Below are 24731 nucleotides of genomic sequence, written 5' to 3'. Positions count from 1 at the left end.
ACTATTAGAAATAATCAACAGGGCCGGCCCTGTGGCTTAGCAGTTAAGTGCGCGCGCTCCGCTGCTGGCGGCCCGGGTTTGGATCCCGGGCACGCACTGACACACCGCTTCTCTGGCCATGCTGAGGCTGCATCCCACATACAGCAACTAGAAGGATGTGCAGCTATGACGTACAGCTATCTACTGGGGCTTTGGGGGGGAAATAAATAAATTAAAAAAAAAAAAGAAATAATCAACAACTACAGCAAAGTTGCAGGGTACAAAATCAATCTACAAAAATCAGTTGCATTTCTGTATGCTAATAACGAACTAACAGAAAGAGAGCTCAAAAAGATAATACCATTTACAATTGCATCAAAAAGAATAAAATGTCTAGGAATAAATCTTACCAAGGAGGTAAAAGACCTATACAATGAAAACTACAAGACATTATTGAAAGAAATCGATGATGACATAAAGAAATGGAAAGACATCCCATGCACATGGATTGGAAGAATAAACATAGTTAAAATGTCTATATTATCTAAAGCAATTTACAGATTCAATGCAATCCCAATCAGAATCCCAATGACATTCTTCATGGAAATAGAAAAAAGAATACTGAAATTCATATGGGGCAACAAAAGACCCCGAATAGCTAAAGCAATCCTAAGAAAAAAGAACAAAGCTGGAGGCATCACAATCCCTGACTTCAAAATATACTACAAAGTGATAGTAATCAAAACAGCATGGTACTGGTACAAAAACAGACACACAGATCAATGGAACAGAATTGAAAGCCCAGAAATAAAACCACACATATACAGACAGCTAATTTTCGACAAAGGAGCTAAGAACATACAATGGTGAAAGGAAAGTCTCTTCAATAAATGGTGTTGGGAAAACTGAACAGCCACATGCAAAAGAATGAAAGTGGACCACCTGCTATCGCCATTCACAAAAATCAACTCAAAATGGATCAAAGACCTGAAGGTGATACCTGAAACTATAAAACTCATAGAAGAAAATATAGGCAACACACTATTTGACATTGGTCATAAAGGAATCTTTTCGGATAACATGTCTACCCAGACTAGGGAAACTAAAGATAAAATAAGCAAGTGGGACTTTATCAGATTAAAGAGCTTCTACAAGACAAACGAAACCAGAATCAAGATGAACAGACAACCCACCAGCTGGGAGAAAATATTTGCAAAACATATATCTGACAAGGGGTTAATCTCCATAATATATAAAGAACTCACACAACAAAAAAACAAACAACCTAATCAAAAAATGGGCAGAGGAAATGAACAGTCACTTCTCCAAAGAAGATATACAGATGGCCAATAGACACATAAAAAGATGTTCAACATCACTAATCATCAGGGAAATGAAAGTCAAAACAACACTAAGATATCACCTCACACCTGTTAGAATGGCTATAATCACCAAGACAAAAAACAACAAATGTTGGAGAGGATGTGGAGAAACAGGAACTCTCATACACAGCTGGTGGGATCCTCTATGGAAACTGGTGCAGCCTTTATGGAAAACGGTATAGAGATTCCTCAAAGAATTAAAAGTAGAAATACCCTGTGATCCAGCTATCCCACTGCTGGGAATCTATCCAACAAACCTGAAATCAACAATCCAAAGAGGCTTATGCACCCCTATGTTCATTGCACCATTATTCACTATAGCCAAGAAGTGGAAGCAACCTAAGTGTCCCTCAACTGATGATTGGATCAAGAAGATGTGGTATATATATACAATGGAATACTACTCAGCCAAAAAAAAAAAGACAAAATCGTCCCATTTGCAACAACATGGATGGGCCTGGAGAGTATTATGTTAAGTGAAATAAGCCAGAAAGAGAAAGACAAACACTATATGATCTCACTCATATGTGGAATATAAACCAACACATGGACAGAGAAAACAGTATTGTGGTTACGAGGGGCAATGGGGGTAGGGGTGGGCACAAAGGGTGAAGGGAGACATATATATGGCGATGGACAAACAAAAATGTACCACCCAAAATTTTACAATGTTATAAACTATTAAAACATAAATAAAAAAATAAATAACTTTCAGAGATGAAGTCAGAATCTCTAGATGCCTTTTTCCTGCAGAGTCTTACTAATATGTGTGGAGGGTAGAGTCTGGGAATCTTGGCTTGGTTCAAGCAAGGGCTGCTGTTGGGGACAGAGAAATTGGCAAAGGTTTTATTGATGACACAGGAATGGAGTGACAACAGTGGTGTTTTGAGGGGTGTTATTTCTCCCTCACAATATTTGTTGAATTACAAATCTACAGAAGGTAGAAGGCTAGGAGTTAAGGCAGAAACCTCTGAAAAGCAGAGCAGAAATTCCCACCATCTCCCATTGCTAAGGAGACAAGACCTGCCTAGATCTATAACTGGAAGCCCTGGAGTGACAAGACATAGGAAAAGGGGCAAACCAGAGGTAGACTAAATTTTACTAAAACTGCAACAAAGCATCAACCCAAATCAGTCCATGATTGGATTAATGTAATTGCCACTCTCAACCCCACATTTGCCTAGCAGAAGAAAGAGTGAACTTTCTCTGGTAGAATATAATATTATGAAGGACATCTACTTTTTAAACACACAATGTCTGGCAATCAACAGAAAATTTGTGAGATATTTGCAGAGACGGGACCATATAAACAATAACAAAGAGACAAACAGACTATAAAAACAGACTCACAGATAATCTAGATATTCAAGTTAGCAGACAAAGATGTTAAAATAACCAAAAAGAGTACATTCAAGAAAATAGAGAAAAAGATGGAGCATTTCCCAGATATTTAGAATTTATATTTAAAAAAAAGTATCAAATGGGCACACTGCAACTGAAAAACACTATCCAAAATTAAGAACTCAGTTGGATGGGTTTAACAGAAGGCTGGACATATCAGAAGACAGTATTAGTGAACAGTAAGAGGAGCCAACAGAAAATAACCAAACTGCAGCACAGAGAGAAACAAGACGAGAAAAAAGTAGAACATAAGAGATATATGACACACAGTTAAGTGATCTATAATGTATGTAATTGGAGTCTCAGGAGAGGATAGAAAGAATGAGATAGAAAATACATTTGAAGAGACAATGAGCATGATCTTTCCAGGACTGATGAACTGATGAATAATATCAGCCACCGACTTAAGCAGATCAGTAAACTTCAAGCAGGATAAATATAAAGAAAACCACACCAAGACCTGAAAAGAACATTGTTGTTAGGAAAAATATTACAGACCAATCTTTCTCATAAGCAGAGATGAAAAATATTTAAATAAAATATTAGCTCATCAAATCCAGAGATATATAAAAAGATAATACATCATGATCAAGTAGAATTAATCCCAGGAATGCAAGGATGGTTTAATATCTGAAAATCAATCATCGTGATTCGCTACAGTAAGCTTTAAAAAAAAAGATAAAAATCCCATATATAGAAAGAACATTTGATAAAAGTCAACTCCTTTTCATGATTAGCAAGCCTGGAATATAAGGCACCTTTCATAATATGCTAGTCTATATACCAGAAATCTTCAGAGCTAACAAATGATCAAATATTGAACAATTTCTTCCTGAAGTCATAAAAGAGAAAGGAACCACCATCACCATCTGTATTCAGTATCGTAGTGGATGCACTGGCTACTGCAATAAGGAAGTAAAAGAAATGAAAGACTTCAGTATTAGAAACAAAGAAAGAAAACTACCATCAAAACATGATTGTATACTTAGAAAATCCCAAGGAATCTACATGGTATTAAAATTCATATGTGAATTAATTAAATCATTGGTTAATACAAAGTCACTGTACAAAATCAACTGTATTTCTATATGCCAGCAACAATAATTGGAAAATAAAAATTATGCAATTTATGGTAGCATTGGAAAACATCAACTACCTAGAAATAAATGTAACCAAAAAAGAAGGAAAAACTTCTGTACTGAAAATTACCAAACATCATTGAGGACGAAATGAAGAAAACCTAAATACAAGGATGGATATACCCTGTTCATGGAAAGAAAGTCATGGTATTCCAAGATGTCAGTTTTCCTCAGACAGAGCTATAGATTCAGTGCAATAAAATATAATCCATCAAAATTCCAGCAGAGTTTTTCTTTTTACACCAGTTGATAAATAAGGGGCCAAAATAGTCAAGGTAATCTTGAAGAAGAACAAAATGGAGGATTTAGACTACCATATATCAGATCTAGTAAAAAGCTCTAGAAAGTGATGTCAGCAAAATGGCAGAGTAGGCAGAGCCAAGCTCTCTCCCCTCCCCCAACAGAAACATTGAAAAGCAAGTGGAAATTCTCAGAAGCAACTTTGTCAGAACTCTGGGAAACAGTCAAGGGGTTATAGCAACCAAGTGAACACTTACTAAGAAAAAAGCAACTTAAAAACATAGGAAATCTTTGTGACACTTTTCTAACCCTTGCCCCACCTCCTCCCTGGCATGGTGGCAGTCATGAAAATGGCAACCCATGTTTCAGCGTGAGAGCCAGGTCTCTGGTTCAGAAGGGAGCATAGCACACCTTATTCACAAATCATTGTGTATATCTGTTCTAACCTGTGCAGGGGCTACCTGGAAGACTGGCGAAAGAAACTCATCTGTATTTCACCTAACTCTGAATTCAGGCTAAACAAGCAACGGACATTGCTTGAAAATACTGAAAGGTGAACTAACAACCTACAGATGCCGGGGGCAAAAGATTACAGTCATGACATCTGATAGACCACCTAGGCCCAGGAGGAAAAGAGAAGGGAGATTTTCTTTGAGAAATAAGGGCATTCAAAAGCACCGGTGTACATGGAGGAATTTAGAAAGCCAGGTGCCTGCTGAGAAGAGATCTGAGAAGATCCTAAGCTTTCACCTTAGGTTGATGCCTGGCTCAGTGAAAGTCTGGCTAAGTGTTGAAGGAGTATCCCAGCACAGAACTATTCTTGAAAGACTGGGAAAGGTGGTTTTTTTTCTCTTAGTTCTGGCATTCAAGAGAATCTCTGTCAAAACATTGGCAAAACACAAGCTAAGGAATAGAGACTTTAGTGACCAAACATGACAAGGAATACAATCTTTGCTAAAATACTTTGGAAAAATCACTAACCAAATCGACTACTATTGCCTTCAGCAATCAAAAACACAGCAAAATATTTGATGGTAATCTCTATGGTAACCACCAAAAAGTTTTTAGAATATACACAACAGGAAATGGAAAGGGAATTAAAATAGTTCACAATAAAAACTCAATCATACACCACAAAGGTCAGTACTGGAGGAAGCGAGGGACAAAACAGAGTATAAGACATATGGAAAATGATGGAGAAGAGGAAGAATCTGATTTCCAGAGTTACCACATTTTAATAGTTAATTGTGCAGTTTTCAACAACCACAAAAAAAATCACAAGGAATACAAAGAAACAGGAAAGTATGACCCATTTAAAGGAACAAAATAAATTGACAGAAATCACACTGAGGAAATCCAGACGTCAGATATACCAGACAAACACTTTAAAACGACTGTCTTAAATGTGCTCAAAGAAATGAAGGAAACTATAGACAAAAAACTAAAGGATATCAGGAAAACAATTACAAACAAAATGAGAATATCAATAAAGAGATAGGAATTATACAAGGAATCCAACAGAAATTCTGGAGCTGAAAGTACAATAACTGAAATGAAAAAATTCACTAGAAGGGTTCAACAGCAGATTTAAGCAGACAGAAGAAAGAATCAGTAAAATTGAAGACAGGACAATTGAAATTATCAAGTCTGAAGAGTAAAAGGAAAAAGAATGAAGAAAAGCTTACAATAAAAAAAATGAAATACCACAAATCCATAAACCAACCTGAGGAACTAGACAAAAACAGTGCGAACAACTGAGAACTATCAAAGGTGAGAAAATAATAAAGATTATGATGGACATAAATGAAATACAGAATAGAAAAACAATAGAGAGAATCAATGAAACCAAAAATTGATTCTTTGAAAATATCAACAGTATTGACAAATCTTTAGCTAAAGTGACAAAGAAAAATAGAGAGAAGATGCAAATAACTAAAATGAGAAACAAATATGGGGATATTACAACCAGCCTTACAGAAATAAAAGGAATTATAAGAGCATGCTATGAAAAAATTGTATGCTAACAAATTAGATAAGCTATGTGAAATGAACAAATCCCTTTAAACACACAAATTCCATAAACTGATTCAAGAAGAAGTAGAAAATCTGAACAGACCTATAATAAGTAAAGAGGTTGAATCAGTAATCAACAACCTCCCAACAAAGGTTCAAGTCCAGATGACTTCACTGTTGAATTCCACCAAACGCTTAAAGAAGAATTAACAGCAATCATTTTCAAACTCTTCCAAAAAAACAGAAGAGGAGGAAACTCATTCTATGAAGATAGCGTTACTCTGATACCCAAACCAGATAAGGCATCATATGAAAAATAAAATGACAGACCAATAACTCCTATGAATATAGATGCAAAAATCTTCAACAAAATGCTAGCATACTGAATTTAATACACCATAACCAAGTGGGATTTATCCCTGGAGTTCAAGAGTGGTTCAACATAATAAATCAATCAGTGTAATACATCACATTAATAGAATAAAAGTTAACACCCACACGAACAACTCAATTGATATAGAAAAAGCATTTGACAAAATCCAAAACCCTTTCATGATATAAACACTCAGAAAATTAGAAATATAAGAAAACTTCTTCAACATGATAAAGAAAATTTATGAAAAACCTACAGCTAACATCATATTCAGGGGTGAAAGGCTGAAAGCTTTTCCCCTAAGATCAGGGCTAAGACATTGATGCCCACTTTCACCACTGCTATTCAACATAATACTGGGGCCAGCCCCATGGTTAAGCGGTTAAGTGCGCACGCCCCACTGCTGGCGGCCTGGGTTCGGATCCCGGGCGCGCACCAATGCACTGCTTCTCCGGCCATGCTGAGGCCACGTCCCACATACAGCAACTAGAAGGAAGTGCAGCTATGACATACAACTATCTACTGGGGCTTTGGGGGAAAAAATAAATAAAATTAAAAGAAAAAAAGCATAATACTGGAGTGCTAGCCAGAGCAATTAAGCAAGAAAAGGAAATAAAATGCATTCAAATTGGAAAGGAAGAAGTAAAACTATCTCTATTCACAGATGGCATGATCCTATATATATAGATTATCCCAAATAATCCACAAGAAATCTACTAGAGTTAATAAATGGATTCAGCAGAGTCATTGGGTGTGAGATCAACACGTAAACATCACTTGTGTTTCTATACACCAGCAATAAACAATCCAAAAAATAAATTAAGAAAGCAATTCCATTTCCAATAGCATCTTAAAGTAGAAAATATCTAGGAATTCATTTAAGCAAGGAAGTGAAAGATTTGTACAATGAGAACTATAAAACATTACTTAAATAAATTAGAGAAGACCCAAATAAATGAAAGACAACCAGTGTTTACGGATAGAAAGACTTAATATTATTGTCAATACTGCCCAAAGTTATCTGCAGGTTCACCACAATCCCTATAAAAATCCCAAGATACTTTTTTGCAGACATGGAAAAGCCAGTCTTAAAACTCATATGTAATTGCAAGGAGCCCCAAATAGTCAAAACAATCTTGAAAAAGATGAACAAATTTGGAGGACTCACACTTTGCAATTCCAAAAATTACTCCAAAGCTACAGCAATCAAAACAGTGTGGTACTGGCATAAGGATAGACATGTAGATCAATGGAATAGAACTGAGAATCCAGAAATAGACCTTACATCTATGATAATTGATTTTTGACAAATCCGCTAAATGGGAAAAGAATAGTATCTTCCATAAATGTTGCTGGGACAACTCTATTTCCACAGAAAAAGAATGAAGAATGAAGAATAAAAAGAATGAAGTAGGATCCCTGCCTCGAGTATATACAAAAAATTAACTCAAAATGGGTTAATGACCTAAATATAAGAGCTAAAGCTGTAAAACACTTAGAAGAAAAGATAGGGATAAATCTTCATGACTTTGGATTCAGCAGTGGATTTTAGATATGATACCAAAAGCATGAGCAACAAAAGAAAAATAGATAAATCAGACTTCATCAAAATTAAAACTTTTGTGCATCAAAGAACATCATCCAGAAAATGAAAAGACCTCTTTCAGAATGGGATAAACTATTTGCAAATTGTATATCTGATAAGATTTTAATATTTAGAATCTATAAAGAACTCCTACAACTCAATAACAAAAAGACAAACAACCCAATTAAAAAATAAGTATACACTTAGGAGTGGAATTGCTACGTAATATGGTAATTTTATGTTTAGTTTTTTAAGGAACTGCTGAACTGTTTTCCACAGCTTCTGCACCATTTTACATTCCCGCTAGCAAAGTATAAGGGTTACAATTTCTGCACATCTTTGTCAACATTTATTTTCCTTTTCCTTTTTTTAAAAAAATTATGGCTGACCCACCTAGTAGGTGTGAAGTGGTTTTGATTTGCATTTCCCTATTCACTAATCAAGTTGAGCATCTTTTCGTGTGCTTATTGGCCATTTGTTTATCTTCTTTGGAGAAATGTCTATTCAAGTCTTTGACCCATTTTTTCACTGTTTAAAAAAACTAGGATTCAAACAGATACCTGTATGTCAATGTTCAATGCAGCATTATTCACAAGAGCCAAAAGGTGGAAAAAGCCCAAGTGTGCATCAACAGATAAATGGATGTATACAGACATACACACACACACAAGGAAATATATATACACTATATATATGGGATAAAACGTAAGGAAATATATATATTATATATATTTAAGGAATAAAACATAAAATAAAAAGGAATGAAGTTCTGATGCATGCTACAACATGTTTAAAACTTGAAAGCATTATGCTAAGTGCAATATGCCAGATACAAAAGGACAAATATTGTACAATTCTACTTACATGCGATACCAAGAATAGGCAAATTTACAGAGCCAAAAAGTAGATTACAGGTTAACAGGGGCTGTTGGTGATGGTGGGGAATGGGAAGTTATTGCTTAATAGATACAAAGTTTCCATTGGGGTAATGAAATAGTTTTGGAAATAGTCAGTCATAATGCTTGCACACTCTGTGAATGTAAATAAGACCACTAATTGTACACTTAGAAATGGTTAACATGGCAAGTTGTATGTTATGTATCTTTTACTACTATAACAAATTTTTTTTAAAAGCTACAGTAAACATAAAGATGGACAAACTGACAATGGAGCAGAATATAGGTTCATAGATAGATTTACCCATATATGGTCCTGGAAAAATATTTCTGGACTTCTACCTCACACTGTACACAAAAAACAATTCCAGAAAGATTGTAAATATAACTATGAAAAGCAAAACAATAGAATTTTTTTTCTAACTTCTCCCTTTTTAAAATTAAGACTTTATTTTTTTAGAGAAGTTTTAAGTTCACAGCAAAATTAAGGGGAAGTTACAGAGATTTCTTGTATACCCCCACCCCTACTCATGCACAGCCTTCCCATTATCAACACCTCCCACCAGACTGGTACATTTGTTACAATTGCTGAATGTACATTGACACAATAGTATCACCCAGAGTCCGTAGTTTACATCAAGGTTCACTCTGGGGGTTGTACATTCAATGGGTTTGGACACATGTATAATGACATGTATCCATCATTATGGTATCATACAGAGTATTGTCACTGCCCTAAAAATCCTCTGTTCTCCTCCTATTCATCCCTCCCCCACCCCAACTCCTGCTGGTAACCACTGTCTTTTCACTGTCTCCATAGTTTCACCTTTTCCAGAATGTCCTATAGTTGGAATCATACAGTAAGTAGTCTTTTTCAGATTGGATTCTTTCACTTAGTGATACGCATTTAAGTTTCCTCTATATCTTTTCACGGCTTGATGGCTTGTTTCTTTTTAGCAATGAATAATGTACCATTGTCTAGATGTACCGCAGTTTATTTATCTCACCCACTGAAGGACATTTTGGTTGCTTCCCAGTTTTGGTAATCATGAAAAAGCTGCTGTAAACATCTGTGTGTGGGTTTTTGTGTGCACATAAGTTTTCGACTCCTTTGGGTAAGGAGTGTGATTGCTGGATCATACTGTATGAGAATGTTTAGTTTTGTAAGAAACTGCCAAACTGTCTTCCAAAGTGGCTGTACCATTTTTGCACCCCCATCAGCAGTGAATGAGAGTTGCTGTTGCTCCACATCCTGGCCAGCATTTGGTGTGGTCATTGTTCTGGATTTGGCCATTCTAATGGGTGTGTAGTATCTCATTGTTGTTTTAATTTGCATTTTCCTGATGACATATGATGTGGAGCATCTTTTCATATGCTTATTTTTCATCTGTATATCATCTTTGGTGAGGTGTCTGTTAAGGTCTTTGGTGCATTTTTTAATGTTTTCTTATTGTTGAGTTTTAAGAGTTCTCTGTATATTTTGGGTAAAAGTTTTTTATCAGATGTGTCTTTTGCAAACATCTTCTCCCAGTCAGTGGCTTGTCTTCTCATTCTCTTGACAATGTCTTTCATAGAACAGAAGTTTTTAATCTTAATGACATTCAGCTTATCAGTGTTTTCTTTCATGAATCCTGCCTTAGGTGTTGTATCTAAAAAGTCAGTGCATACCCAAGGTCACCTAGGTTTTCTCCTGTGTTATCTTCTAGCAGTTTTATAGTTTTGTGTTTTATATTTAGGTCTGTGATCCATTTTGAGTTAATTTTTGTGAAGGATGTATGGTCTGTGCCTAGATTCGTTTTTGTTTTTGTTTTTGTTTTTTTGCATGTGTATGTCCAGTTGTTCCAGCACCATTCATTGAAAAACTATCTTTTCCATTCCATTGGATAGTCTTTGCTCCTTTGTCAAACAAAAAAAGATTTTAGAAGACAGAGAGAACATCCCCATGAACTTGGACTAGGCAAAGATTCCTCAAGTAAAGTACAAAAACCACTAACCGTAAAGGGAAATTTTGATAAAGTATAGCATATCGAGTTTAAAAACTTGTGTTCATCAAAAGACACCATGACAGAGTGAAAAAGGCAAGCCACAGAATTGGAGAAGATATTTTCCATAAACATATCTGACAAAGGACTCAGTCTAAATTGCTTAGAAACAAAACAAAACAAAAAGAAATGAACAAAAAAACAATCCTCCTGCAAATCAGTAAGGAAAAGACCACCCAATGGAAAAAACAGACAAAAGACTTGAAGAGGCAATTCCCACAAAAAAATCTCTAAATGGCCAATAAACACAGGAAAACATGCTCAGCTTCATTAGTCACCAGGGAATTGCAAATTAAACCCCAGTGAGACAAGTATCTGTCATAGCAAAATAGCAAAATGAGCATGACACAAGGCCATGATGCAGAGCACATGGAAGTGGAAATTGGTACAACCACCAGAATCTGCCGAGGCTGAAGACTTTCATACCTGTGGCCAGGAATTCCACTCCTGGGTACAAACACAACAGAATGTGAACATATATTCAGTAAGAACCACATGGCAGAATCTTTGCAGTATCCCTGTTGGTAATAGCCTTAAACTGAAAACTACCCAAATGTCCATCCACAGTAGAATGGATAAATAAATGTATTTATTTACATTGATACGATGAAATACTATGCAGCAATGAGAATGAACACAGTACAACCACGTGCAACAGCATCTATAATGCTGTCAGAAAAAAATCCATAAAACATTACACTGTATGAATCCATTTACATGAATCGAATATATATAAAATAAAGAAAATGGTAGGCAAAACTATTCAATGTTGTTCAAAGTCTGGTTACTCGTAGTTGGGGTAGTGAATGGAAGAGTCTCAAGGGGGCTTCCGCAGCATTTCTCCTCTGAGTGCTGATTACAGGGGTGTGTTCAGTTTGTGAAAATTCATTGAGCTACACACCTATAATTTGTGCACTTTTTTGTGTGTATGAAGTATGTAATACTTTAATTAAATTTTCCAAAAAATATGTGTATTTTTGTAAATGGACAATTTAAGGACATATACACGTGAATAACAGGTTTTACAGATGTGAGTACAGCAAATGAATGACCAAGCTTGGGAGATATTTGCATAATCTAGCTATGTGTCACTCAGTACATCTTCCTTCTTGGCCAGGCCAGGGCACCCCATTCCACTTCCTGCCCCAGCTTCAGTGCTCAGGGCCTGTCCACCCAGGCACCCTCTTCCATGAGGCCCAAGTGGGCAGGCGCTCCGGCCCCCTGCTGCTCCCTGGCTCAGGGCAATAACCTGGCCTTGTAGGCTCAAAGCCATTTGAGGAATGTGGCATCTTTCTCATTCAAAATGAGGGAACTCAGGCTTGATGTGACTTGATGTGTGGTCACAGAATTGGTTGGTTACAGAAATATGCTCAAATCTATCTCAGAGGACTTATACCCAGCGTTCCACGCCAGTTGGGAGGGCTTCAAGGAGGAATCCCACAATCGACAGTCACCAGCTGATGCACCCACTGCGCCATCTAACATCCCGCATTGAGAACCTTCACAGTGGCAATCTCCCTGCAGATGCCTACCACCCATGGAGCTCCAGAGGTGGCCCCAAGGGGTTGGGCAGGAGCAGGGCAGGCGAGGGCTGTGCAGCTGCCCCTACTCGGACCAGGGCCAGCTCCCAAGGCCAGGGAGCCCTCTGGAACACTGTGGCCTTCTTCCTTCCCCAGGTCCTCTGATTCACCTGCTGCCATGAAGATCGCAGTGATCGGGCAGAGCCTGTTCGGCCAGGAAGTTTACTGCCACCTGAGGAAGGAGGGCCATGAGGTCGTGGGCGTGTTCACGGTCCCAGACAAAGATGGGAAGGCGGATCCTCTGGGTGAGTGGGTGGCCCGGGAGCAGAGAAAAGGCGTGCCCAGGCAGGCGGGTAGCAGTGGGCAGTGGGCGGGAGCAGAAGCCTGCAGGGTCTTGTGGAGGGGTCGTGGGCATTCCTGGCTGGAGGCAGCTGTACGTAGTCCACCTTGAATCCTGCTCGGGTGCCAACTGGCTGCCGGGCTTTTCTGGAACAAAGTGGAGACCCCCTCCTTGCCGATCATGGGATGGGGTTTGTGTCCTGGAAAAGGGCCATGGAGAAGCCCAGGTTTCTCCCAGGGCCCAGCTGTCTGACCACTCCAGGCTTCTCTGACCCCAGCACCCAGGCTCTGAAAGGGCTGGCAGGCAGGAGTCACTGTGGGTCAGCATTCTCGGACGTGAGCACATCCCCGTCACTAGGAGGCCTGTGACATAGAGTGCTGAGTCCCACCCTGGGCATTTCTGTTCAGAGGGATGGGGTGGGGCCTGAGAATTTGCATTTCTAGCAAGTTTCCGGGGTGATGCTGACACCCCTGGCACTAGGGGGAGCACAGGTTGAGAATCACTAGCCTCTGAGCTGGGAAACCCAGCAGCACAGCAGGATGCAGGGGCCTCAGCTCAGATGAACAGCCATTCAGGGACACTCACGAGTCCTTCTCAGGCCTGATGGATGCAGAATGTGGGGCCGGCTGAAGGACGGAAGGCCAGATCAGGAAAGGAGCCTCACGAGGCTGGCCAGGCACAAGGGTTTGGTTCATAAGGCAGAGTGAGTCTTTCCAGATCTAGAAGTGCAGGCTGACCCTGGACTCAGCTCCAGCACAGCCCCAATGCCAGCCAGGCCTCAGTCTCAGACTTGACCCCAGTGTGACCCGTGACACAGCCTGAGCCCACTACAGCCTGAGCCCTGCCCCTAGGCACTAAGTGACCACTGACACCAGCCTCTGAGCCTGGACCCAGACAGAGCCTGGCTGGGGCCACTACTTGACCTTGACCTCAGATGTCCTGCAGAAATATTCCCTTGTCACAGAGGGGAAAACTTTTGCAAGCACAGTCCAGTCTGCTCACATTGATCCCACCCTCCCTCAACACCCCTGAATGCAGGGCACAGAGCCAGAGGGGCCAGAGAATGGGTCAGGTCCATTCGGGGGCCAGACATCACGCCAGGCGTTCTAACAAAGAACCGAGTACAAGGAAGTGTTTGTTCGGTGCTGAGGAGGGGCAGGCAAAAGAGAACTGTCAGGTAGCGGGGTAGTGACCACAGGAGGCAGCTGCCACCTCCAAGCCTGGAGAAACAGAGGGAAGGAGCTGTAACTACTAAAATTTGGAAGCTTGGGGGGCTGTAATTCAGCCCTGTGAGGAGGGCTGCTCATGGGTGCCGGTAACTGGGTGGGAAGAGGGGCCCTTGTAGGCTGGGAGCTGGACCTTGGAGTGCAGACACGGTGGGGGGCTGTACATTGAGGCTAGTTCTGCAGATACTGGGAAAACTGCAAACGGATTCAGCCGCTGCTCTGGGAAGGCACTGCTGCCACTGGGGTGAAGAGGTGAGGCCAAAATGATGCTCACAGGACAGGAGCCCTACAGAAAGGAGGAGCCCCTCCACCCTCTTCTCTCCCCTTCTCCCTCAGCCTTTCAGTCTCCCTCGAGCTGCTCTTATTGGCAGCACTTAACAGGGAGCAGCTGACGAGGCAGATATGCAGTTTGCAGGGTCCCAGGCGCCACCCCAGAGACCAGTAGAAGGGTGGAGAGACACTAACGTGGTGACCAGCATGGCGAGGCTGCAGGAGCAGCAGGAGGTGAAGGGGTCCGCCGTCAGTGTCACCAGGGTCTAGGAGGGGAGGCGCGCAGACGTCTGGGCAGTCGGCAGAAGTCAGTCCAGGCAGAGCAGTCCCTCAGACCTCACCCTCAGCTGGTGCTGCCCCGCTGTGCTGCCCAGTGGAGCCTGGTGGGGCAGCAGGGGAGGGGAGGAAGGACAGGCCTGGAGAGAAGGTCCAGGAGCCACTGTGCTGGGAAGGCAGTGGTGGCCGTGTGTGGGTGAGTGCAAGGAGGGGCCAGTTTCTCACCTGCTGTCCCACAGGCCTAGAGGCCGAGAAGGATGGAGTGCCAGTGTTCAAGTTTCCCCGCTGGCGGACGAGAGGACAGGCTCTGCCCGACGTGGTGGCGAAATACCAGGCTTTGGGCGCTGAGCTCAACGTCCTGCCCTTCTGCAGCCAGTTCATCCCCATGGAGGTCATCAGCGCCCCCTGCCATGGCTCCATCATCTACCACCCAAGTCTGCTCCCCCGGCACCGAGGGGCCTCGGCCATCAACTGGTGAGACAGGGCAAAAAATGGGGGACAGGCATCACCAGGCACTCTGCATTCCCACAGCAAACTTCGAAGCGAGCAAGTCAGTGTTCCCATCCTGCAGCGGGGACCACTGGGACGGGGCAGGTTAAGGGGTTCGCCTGAGGGCACCCAGGAGGCTGCTGGGGGCACCAACCCAGGCAGTGTGCCCAGAGGCCTGCTCTGACCTGCATCTGCTGCTGTACTCTCAGCAGCACCCCACTTGGAAGGAGATAGAGATGGAGTCTAGGATCACCTGAACCAGATAGTCTGAGATAATAAGTTCTTAAAGGAGAATACCATCGTGTGCCGTGACGATGCTTGACAATGTTTCCGTCAATGACAGACGGCATATACAACAGTGGTCCCATAGGATTAGTACCACATAGCCTAGGTGTGGCTATACCATCTAGGTTTGTGTAAGTGCCGTAGGGGAGAAAGAAATTTTCCTCTATGCTTCTAGGTTCTTCTGGCTGGTCCAAGAATTAAATTGACATGAGACAGACTAACAGGAGAAAAACAAACAAAAGTTTAATAACATGTATGCATGGGAGAAAGCCAATAAAACTGAGTAACTTGCCAAAATGGGCGAAGCCCACACCTTCAATACCATCCTCAGCTAAAGACAAAAGAAGATGTTAGGGGTGGGGAAGAGTCAGGGACTTCAAAGGGAAGGAAGGCAATTCACAGGTAGGTGAAAAGGAGCAAACGTTTGGAAAGCAAGTGTTTGGCCACATAGAAGCAGAAGAACACAGAGGGGAGCCCAACAAACAGGCTTTTCTAGGGTCCTCCCTGTCTACTACCCAGTTCATGAGATGCTGAGGTGAGAGCCCGCCTCCTGAGACAGGTTTCTTTATCTGCATTCTTTTAGGCAGTTAAGAGGAAGGTAACAAGAAAAACTTGCAAAGTCTTTTGTTTCTTAAAAATAATCAGCCTAAAGTCATCCTCATATTAAAGAGACACATTTGGGAAAGGCAAATTTTGTTCCCCTTCAGTACACTCAGTGATGTTTGCACAACTGTGAAATCGCCTAACTCATTTCTCAGAACATATTTCCGTTGTTCAGTGACATGTGACTAAACAGCATGGTATGTCTGATGGGTGGTCAGGAGGGGAGACATCTGAGCTGGGAGGAGACAGTGGGTTTGTAGTCAGACTGGAATTCAAGCTCCCTGACCTCTGGCACATCTTCACCTCTCTGGGCCTCAGTTTCCTCATCTGTAAAAGGGGAGACTTACACCTGTTGTGAGGATTAAGTTACAAAAAGCATATAGGGCTTTTAGCACAGTACCTGGCACATGGTTAGTGTCAATAAATACCATTTTCCTTCTCCTTCCAGCTCTTGCCAGAGCAGGTATTGCTCCTGCCTGGGGGTGGGGTGAGAAGGGGGTGTGCTGGAGGGTGGCAGGGGCCACAGGGGCTGCCCCTAGGGCGTCCTTCCTCCTGGACTCAGGGTTTGCCTCTTCTCACCCTCTTCTCCTCCCTAGGACCCTTATTCACGGAGACAAAAAAGGGGGGTTTACCATCTTCTGGGCGGACGATGGTCTGGATACTGGGGACCTTCTGCTCCAGAAGGAGTGCGAGATCCTCCCAGATGACACCGTGAGCACTCTGTACAACCGCTTCCTCTTCCCGGAAGGCGTCAAAGGGATGGTAAGGGCAGGGAGCCGGCCATGCCACATGTGCCCACAGGGCCTCTCTGTCCCAGCGCCCTCTCTAGGCCCAGCCTGCTGCCCCGGAGCTGGCCAGGAATCTGTTCCCCAATTCCAGGATTCTGGAGAGAGAGCACTCTCATTTCAGGGTTTCAAAGAGGCAGGATTAGGGCATATAATATACTAGGCGAGACTTTTGTATACAATGACAGAACTCAACTCAAAAAGCTTTAGCCAAAAAGGGGATGTTTTGGGCTCATTTAATAGAGGAGACTAAAGGCAGGGATGGCATCAAGCATGGCTGGGTCCAGAGGCTTAAGCCATGTTGCTAGGATTCTACTTCTCTCTGTTTCTTCAGCCTTCGATTCTACTTTTCTGTTTGATTAGCTTCATCCTCAGGTTGGCTGCTCTCAAATGGGAGGAAAGAGTCACTGGTAGCTCGAAGCTTATATCTCTTGATTCTAGTGGAAGAGAAACCCTCTTTCTCATGAATGAAAAATCAGAAAAGACCCTGATTGGCTGATCTTAGGTCATGTGATCACCCCGAGCCAATCACTGGCCAGGATGCTGGGGTACTCTGATTGGCCAGCCTCAGTCACATGCTTCCTGCTGTGGCCCTTGGGGAAGGGTGGCCCAGTTGTAGTTGCGTGGGCTGAGTTCTCTGCAGAAGGGAGCGTTCTGTTACCAGAGGAGGACAGTCGAGAATGACTGATTCAGAGACAGTTAGGCAGGCCTCATGGGACCTGACCCCATAGGGGTTGGTGTGTCTCTGGGGCTGCTGGTGGTCCAGGGGGAGGAGGCCAGCCAGTGATGGCCAAAGGCAGACACATTCGAGCTTCTCATTGATTCCAGCAGCAGGCAGGAGTCAGACAGGAACAAGTCTCCAGGAGGAGAGCATTCACTGTCTGGGTGTAGCCATAAGCATAACACTGACGTAAAAATGCCCCCCTGCGCGGGTGTCAGCTGCCCCTTGCCCTCGGCTCCTATCTCCTACCAGCTGCCTTTCATTTTTCAGGCTGTGTTCAACTAGTTGCCTCTTTGTATTATCTCCCACGGAATCCATTTTCTCACAAAAGGGGTGAGCAAAATAGACATGCTGGAGATCTGAAATGAGAGACAGAAAAGTTGGTTATCTTGCACATCCCACTGAAACTACTGAAAACACCCTTTAGGGCTGCGCTGTCCAATATGGCAGCTGCTAGTCACTGGAGGCTATTCAATTAATTAAAATAAATTCTAATTAAAAATTGAATTCCTCAGTCTCACTCGCTGCATTCCAAGTCCCCAGTAACTACCCGCAGCTGATGGCAGTGTGTTGGACAGAGCAGATGTAGAATGTGTCCGTCACCACAGAGCACTCCACTGCGGTCCTGCTCCACATTTCTGACACTCGCATCACTTCTCAGCCCAGTGTTTCTGGGCGCGCTCCCCACAGGCCCTCCGTTACAGTGGGCTGGGCTCCCGGGCTCTCCTTCTGCCCTGGTTCCTTCCGCCACAACCTTCCTCTTCTTTTTAACAGAGAAACTGCTTCCTGCTTAATCTCAGACCTCCAAACCCATCCCAGGGCTCAGCATCCATTCTCCTTAAAAGACAGGGAAGGTGTTAGATAAAAACATGGAAATTTGTGTGTGTGTTATACCTGTACAGGGCTCTGTAGTTTATATAATCTTCTAAGATCTCAGAAGATCTAAGATCTTCTATATAATATTCTAAAACCTAGCATGGGAGAGAAGGTGAGTTTTGCGCCCATTGTACAGGTTGGAGTTAGATTCAGGCAGATCTCTCTCGGGGGCCTGTTGTGTGCCAGGGGTGGTGCTGGGCAAGTCTGGTCAGGGTGGGGAGGGTCCAGACTCACTGTGAACCCAGGGGCCAGGAGTAAGGGGAGGGTCCAAATGCTGGGGATGCCAACTGACCAGGTCTCCCCAGGTGCAGGCTGTGAGGCTGATCGCTGAGGGCAGAGCCCCCAGACTCCCTCAGCCGGAGGAAGGAGCCACCTATGAGGGCATTCAGAAGAAGGAAACAGCCAAGGTGAGTGCCAGGGCCCTGCCCACCCTGAAGCCTGCCTGTGCAGAGCTGGCGTGCAGAGGACGTCCTGGGAAAGCTGGAGTTGAGACTGGGTGGTCAGGCTGTGATTGTTTACGGCCAGAGGAGAGGGCAGCCCAGGTGGGGGACGCATGAGCAGAGCCGTGGAGGAGGAGGCATGTGGCACCTAGACTGGCAGGGAGCCGGGTCCATCCGGCTCCTCCCTGTTCCTCTTTAGGAGGAATGGGCAGGCAGGGCCCCAGGGAGAAGAGCTGGGGGATGAGGAATGTGAAAATCAGCTATAGTGCCAGAAGTCTCTAAGATGAGGCACAAGAGAGAATCAGTTCCATGGAGCTGTCACAGGGAGGGGAGCCTTGGGGGCCTATGGGCTGTATCTCTGCTCAGGGCTAATGGGTGCTCTGTGGGGGTCTATGTGAGCCCCGTAGGTGAGGAGAACCTGTTGGGGGGCCCAGGGGATGGGCCTGTGCTTTGTGCTGGGGCTCTGTGTAGGGCCTTGGCCATCTTAACAACAACAGAACATTATCTTCCCCAAACCATCCTGAAGTTTACCCTACCGGTGAAAGACTGGGGGTCAGAACCCCCAGAACTGGGGCACCAGGGAGAGGCGCAGCCCAGTTCAGGACTCAGACTTGTGTCTGATTGGAAGTGGACTTCCCAGTGCCCTCCCCTGGGCTCCACCCACTGTCCAGGGGTTAGCAAGGCAGGAGGGGAAGGCAGGGGAGGGCAGAGGTGTTGTCCAGATGTTCAGGAAGTGGGCTGAGACCAGCTGAGCACACACGTTCTGTCCACAGATCAACTGGGAGCAGCCAGCAGAGGCCATTCATAACTGGATCCGCGGGAATGACAAGGTGCCAGGTGCCTGGACAGAGGCCTGTGGGCAGGTGTGTTCGTGCGTGGCAGGGATTGGGCTGGGTGCACTGGTGTGCCCCACTGGCTGCAAAACTATCAAAATATGTTTGAGCTGGTTGGCAAGTCACCGCTGCCCTGACCCCCAGCCCCACTCAAGTGCCCCCAGCCACTTTGGCCCCTCCCCCAGGGCCATGAGACCTATCTACCATCCGTCAGATACCCTGGCGGCTGAAGGGTAAAGGTCCAGCACAGCTCGAGGCCTTCAGGCCTGCAGCAACCCTGGGGTTGAGCTGTATTGGTTGTAAAATATTTTGACTCTCACCCCTAGGCTCACAGAGACCCCAAGTCCAGCTCTGACTTGGCCCCCCAAGGGGAAAGGGCAGCATGCTCAGAATAGGGACTGAGCAGTGGGCAGGCCAGATGCTGAAGACGGGGAGCCCCGGGGCTCACAGGCTCTTGTGAGACATCAGGGGCTGGCAGGACTGTGAGCAGGGACCTTCATCTGTGCTCCATGGAGGGCAGTCCTGTCCGCTACGAAGCCCTGCATTGTCCAAACCCCTGACCACTGACCAACTGCCCAGTCTGTGTCTTGGGAATCTCTCTGCTGCCCTTGCCACAAGACCCTTTGCAAAGTGACTGGTGCTTGGTGATATCCCCAGGGCAAGTGTCCTCACTCCATGATGCCTTAAGCAGATTTTCTCCTGATGTCTGTCCACCTGAGGTCTGAGGCCACAGCCGTACAAAGGGCCTGGGGTACACGGAGTTTGAGGGCTCCCTGAGCCGCCGAGGCTCCTCCGGGTCTTGTCTGTGTCCCTGGAGGCAGAGTTGTCGGAGCTGTGCTCTGCTGCTGCCGCTGTCCCGGCCCCTTGTCCCCCGAGCTCTGCTCAGCCCTGCCTGGCTGCCGGCATGGGGCTTCTTCCCAGCCACCATCTTCTTTTGGTTTTCCTGTCCTCGACAGAAGCTGACGTTTTTCAACTCAACGCTGAACACCACGGGCCTGGTACCCGAGGGAGAAGCGCTGCCCATCCCGGGAGCCCATCGGCCGGGGCTGGTCACCAAAGCCGGACTCGTGCTCTTCGGGAATGACGACAGAATGGTAACGGCGCTGCTGCGGCCACGCGTCCACACTGTAGGCTCAGGCCACACACACTCCTGTCCAGGGGCTCGGGCCCCGCAGTTAGACCCCAGGCTGCTCTGGAGAAAACAGGAGAACATGAGACCGCGGGCTCCAAGCATCCGGAAAACTGCCCCCTGCTGGGTCGGCCAGCTTCCGTGTTCTGGGGAGGCCAGCCCCTTAGCTCTTCCTGACCAGGCGCCTGGGCCAGCGCTGGGTGCCCTGGGAGGGTGTCGGAATCAAGGAGAAGCCCTCTCCAGGGAGCCCTGAACTGGGGGCCTCCTTTTAGTTCTACAGAGTGTCCAAGTGCAACCGGGTATGGTCACGGAACCTCTGTGCCTCAGTGTCCTTTTTGAACAGGGGTGCCATGCCAGGCCCGTAACATGCTCTGATTCCTATTAGCAGACTCAGCAACTCAGAGTAACAGCTAATATTATGGAGCACTTTCTGTACACACTGTTTTAAAACAAGTCGTATGTATTAGATTTAATTTTCCCAACAGCCCTGTGAGATATGTATTAATATTACAGCCATTTTACAGAAGAGAAAACTGAAGCACCGGAATTTAAATAAGCTGCCCCGGGTCACTCGAGCTAGTCCGCGGCAGAGCTGAGATGCAAAGCCTCACCTTCGGGCTCCAAGGCCCACGAGTTGGCGCGGTACTCTGCCATTAATGCTCACTCCACGCAGTGGTCGAGTAGGGGCAGGGAAGAAGGAGGACAGGCAGGGGTCTCCGAGCACTTATGGGAATTTCAGCAAACCCATGGATGCTGACCTCGGCTACGCCCGCTGTGTGCAGGCAGGTGGAGTGGGGAGCAGCTTTACCTGGGACTGGCGTTTGCTCGCTCAGGGGGCCCATCCTGCCGTGCACTGCCATCAGTGTCTGTGAGTCACAGTGGGTGGGTGTTTTAGGGATTCCTGACCGATATCTGTCTTGGATCAGGGTCCCTAGAGGCAGCGTCTGAGGCGGGAGTTCTCAGGCGCGTGATTTACCCAGGGAGTGCTCTTGGAAAATCGTGTACAATGCGGAAAACGGGCTAAGACTAAGGATGATGCTGAGCACAGACATGGGTTCCAGAGCAGTCCAGCCCTGGTCTGACCCCAGGGCCCCGGTCTCTGCAACAGGAATTGCATCTACCGATTTTGACCCGCACCCTCACGTCACTCAGTCCTCACTTTCCGCTGCCCTGGGCTGGGGTGGAGGGCAAGGAGGCACAGCCCCTGGGCCTCTCTGTGCAGGACCATGCTTGTACGCCAACAGCGATTGAGGAGGGTGCAGGTGTAGGCCACTAACAGCCCACCCTTGCAGCAGCTGGAGGATGGGGGCACCAGCTGGGAGGGGCTCTAGGGGGCTCCTGACTGTGTGCTCCCTGATATTCACAGGGACAGCAAAGCAAAGGAGGCAGCCTTGGTGGAGACTCTTGGTTGAAGCCTCTCTCAGGAACCTCCAGCTGGATCTGGCTGGGCTTTAGCTCACAGAAAGCCCCAGAACATCTTCAAAAGACAGCAGGCTGGGGGTCACGCAGGGAACCTGGCTCCAGTTCTGTCAGGCGGACCATTCCTGTAGACCACTCTTATCAGACAGCGATGTCCTCTACGCGTGTCCTTCCTCCACTCCTCTTCCCACCTCTGTGCCCCAGGGGGGCATCTGATGACCTTCGCCAGATGTTTCCAGGGCGTTTCTAGGAGCTGGGCTATGGGGTGATGAGTTTTCTCAACTGACTTTCAAAGTAGTGCATGGACTCCTTTTGCCTAATGAGTAGGCATCATTTTTATAGAAACAATAAACTCATTGTATTTAAAAAGAAAGTGAGTGTGGTGGAGGGTGAGTGACAGGGAGAAGTGAGGGGCGGGGACAGGCATGAGCTGTAGTTTCCTCTTTGTCCCTGGAATAGCAGCCTGAACTCTTCTCCTCATCATTGATCTGAGCCTCCTGGTGAGGGTCGGGTGAAGCCCGTGTGGAGTGCCTTCTTCCCTGCCACGAGGGCGACCACAGGGCCTGTGAAATCCTTCCTTACGCAGCTGCTGGTGAAGAACATCCAGCTGGAGGATGGCAAGATGATCCTGGCCTCGCACTTCTTCAAGGGAACAGACAGCAGTGCCCTCGAGCTGACAGAGGCAGAGCTAGTCACCGCGGAGGCTGTGCGGGTAAGAGCTACCTTGAGGGCTGCCGTCTGGTTGGGCAGATCGTGCACTGCACGTGTGTTTTATGAATCACACTCCCTGGGGTTGGGCTGTGCACCCTCTGTGGGTGTATGTGCTGGCTTCAGGCATAGTTGGTTCTATGTGGTCTTGGGGCTTCCTGATGTCCCCTGCCCTCCTTCCTCTGCCACTGAGGCCCTGGGATTTGGCCAGCTGGGTCTGACTCTTCTAAGCACTCAATGTCAACAGTTGACAAATGAAGCCCCTGGAATAGCTGAGAGACAGGTGCCAAGCCTATGGCCCTGTGATGAGAACATGTGCACTGGAACCTTCCAGAAAGGCTCCCCCAGAGGGAGCATCCTGTGCTGGTCAGGCAGTCTCAGGCTCCAATCCAGCTGCCCCGTGTGATGCTGGAGAGCACTTTCCTCTCTGAGTCTCAGTGTCTTCCACTTGAAGTCCAGTCAGTGGTCACTTCCCAGAGCTTTTCCTGCCCTTCCTGCTCCCTCCATCCATCTCCCTCTCCCCAGAAGCCATGATGTTAATGAACAGATGGCATTGATGGATTTTCAGCCCTTCACTCATTCAGTCGTGTATTCAGCTACTCATCTAAGAAATACATACTGAGTTCCTACCAAATGCCAGGCCCTAAGCCAGACACTAGGAATATGATAATAAGCAATGTCCCTGATGTCATGAAGTGTCCCTTCTCATGGGGAGGAGAGCCACTCAACAACCAAGAAAAAGAATAAAATAATTTCAGGCAGTGAGAAGTGCTATGAAGGGGTGATGATGGGAACGAGGTCCCTGGAGGCTGGGGGACAACTTTAGAAGGAATGGTCAGGGAAGGCCTTCCTGGACGAGTGTGGGGGTTAAGGTGAGACAAGTGGAGAGAGAGAGTCTGGAGGAGAACCTTCCAGACAGAAGGAATAGCCAAAGCCGAGGCCCTGAGCGGGGAGGGCCCTCCCTGTGTTCAGAGCCTCGGGACGGCGGTGCAGCTGGAGCGTAGGGCAGAGGCCGTGACGGAGGGAGGTGGGCCAGGAGGCAGCCACGTGGGTGACTGGGCGTCGATGACAAGTGCAGAAGGCAGGACTCAGCAAGGGAGGGACACGAGGAGTTCACACTGCTCCAGGGGGCACCAAGAACTTCCTTAGTTGAAAGCTGAACATTTTGAATGTTTGTAATAAAAAAGGCTATTTATTCAAAAGATATTCTTGGAGCACTTGCTGCGGCCCTGGCCCTGTGCTTGCCCTGGGGTCAGAGGCCAGCTGGACAAACTGACCTGGAGCTTACAGTCGAGTGGCACTCGGGACGGTGTGCGGTTGTGTGTTTGTAAAGCCAAGCCTGAGTCAAAAGATGCTGCAGTTGTGTCCTTCATCTGTGCGATGGGAAGAATCACCACCCTCGTGTGTGGTGGGAGAGGAGAAAACGTGTCTGGAAAGGGTCGGTTTGTAGCACCTATTAGGATCTCAGTAAATGCTGTCAGTGAACCTCACGGGCGTTGTAAGGAAAGGAGACCCTCCTAGAGTCTCTGAGCTACTCTACACTGAGTTCCAAACACTTCAGGAACTGTCCCATATTTAGTTATTATAACAACTCTGAAGTCGGCGCTGTCATTCCCTTCACTTCCCAGCTGAGGAAGCGAGGCGGGAGTCACGGCTAATGAGGGCTGTACTGGGATTGGATCCCAGGTGGTGGGGCTGGTGTCTTCGCCTCTCTTTGTCCTTGTGAGCATCATTATCATTACGCCTGCTGGTCAGAGCTGG

At 45.7% G+C, this 24731-nt stretch overlaps 1 protein-coding gene across 1 annotated transcript in view; it reads left to right on the top strand.

Moving 5' to 3' along the window:
- LOC101406268 (cytosolic 10-formyltetrahydrofolate dehydrogenase) overlaps positions 1-24731 on the top strand; it is a 59334-nt gene that overhangs the window by 12526 nt on the left and 22077 nt on the right. Inside the window, 7 exon segments of the mRNA XM_087431598.1 lie at positions 12727-12875; positions 14922-15156; positions 16656-16821; positions 18747-18848; positions 19655-19744; positions 20671-20808; positions 22849-22974. Of these exon segments, the coding sequence (XP_087287724.1) occupies positions 12749-12875; positions 14922-15156; positions 16656-16821; positions 18747-18848; positions 19655-19744; positions 20671-20808; positions 22849-22974 (984 nt within the window). The 5' untranslated portion in view covers positions 12727-12748.

The sequence above is a fragment of the Ceratotherium simum genome, chromosome 5 (genome assembly GCF_057802395.1).
Source record: "Ceratotherium simum simum isolate JZ-2026a chromosome 5, ASM5780239v1, whole genome shotgun sequence".
NCBI classification, from domain to species: Eukaryota; Metazoa; Chordata; class Mammalia; order Perissodactyla; family Rhinocerotidae; genus Ceratotherium; species Ceratotherium simum.
The sequence above is the reverse complement of the archived record's forward strand: the minus strand, read 5'-3'. Positions and strand labels throughout refer to the sequence as shown.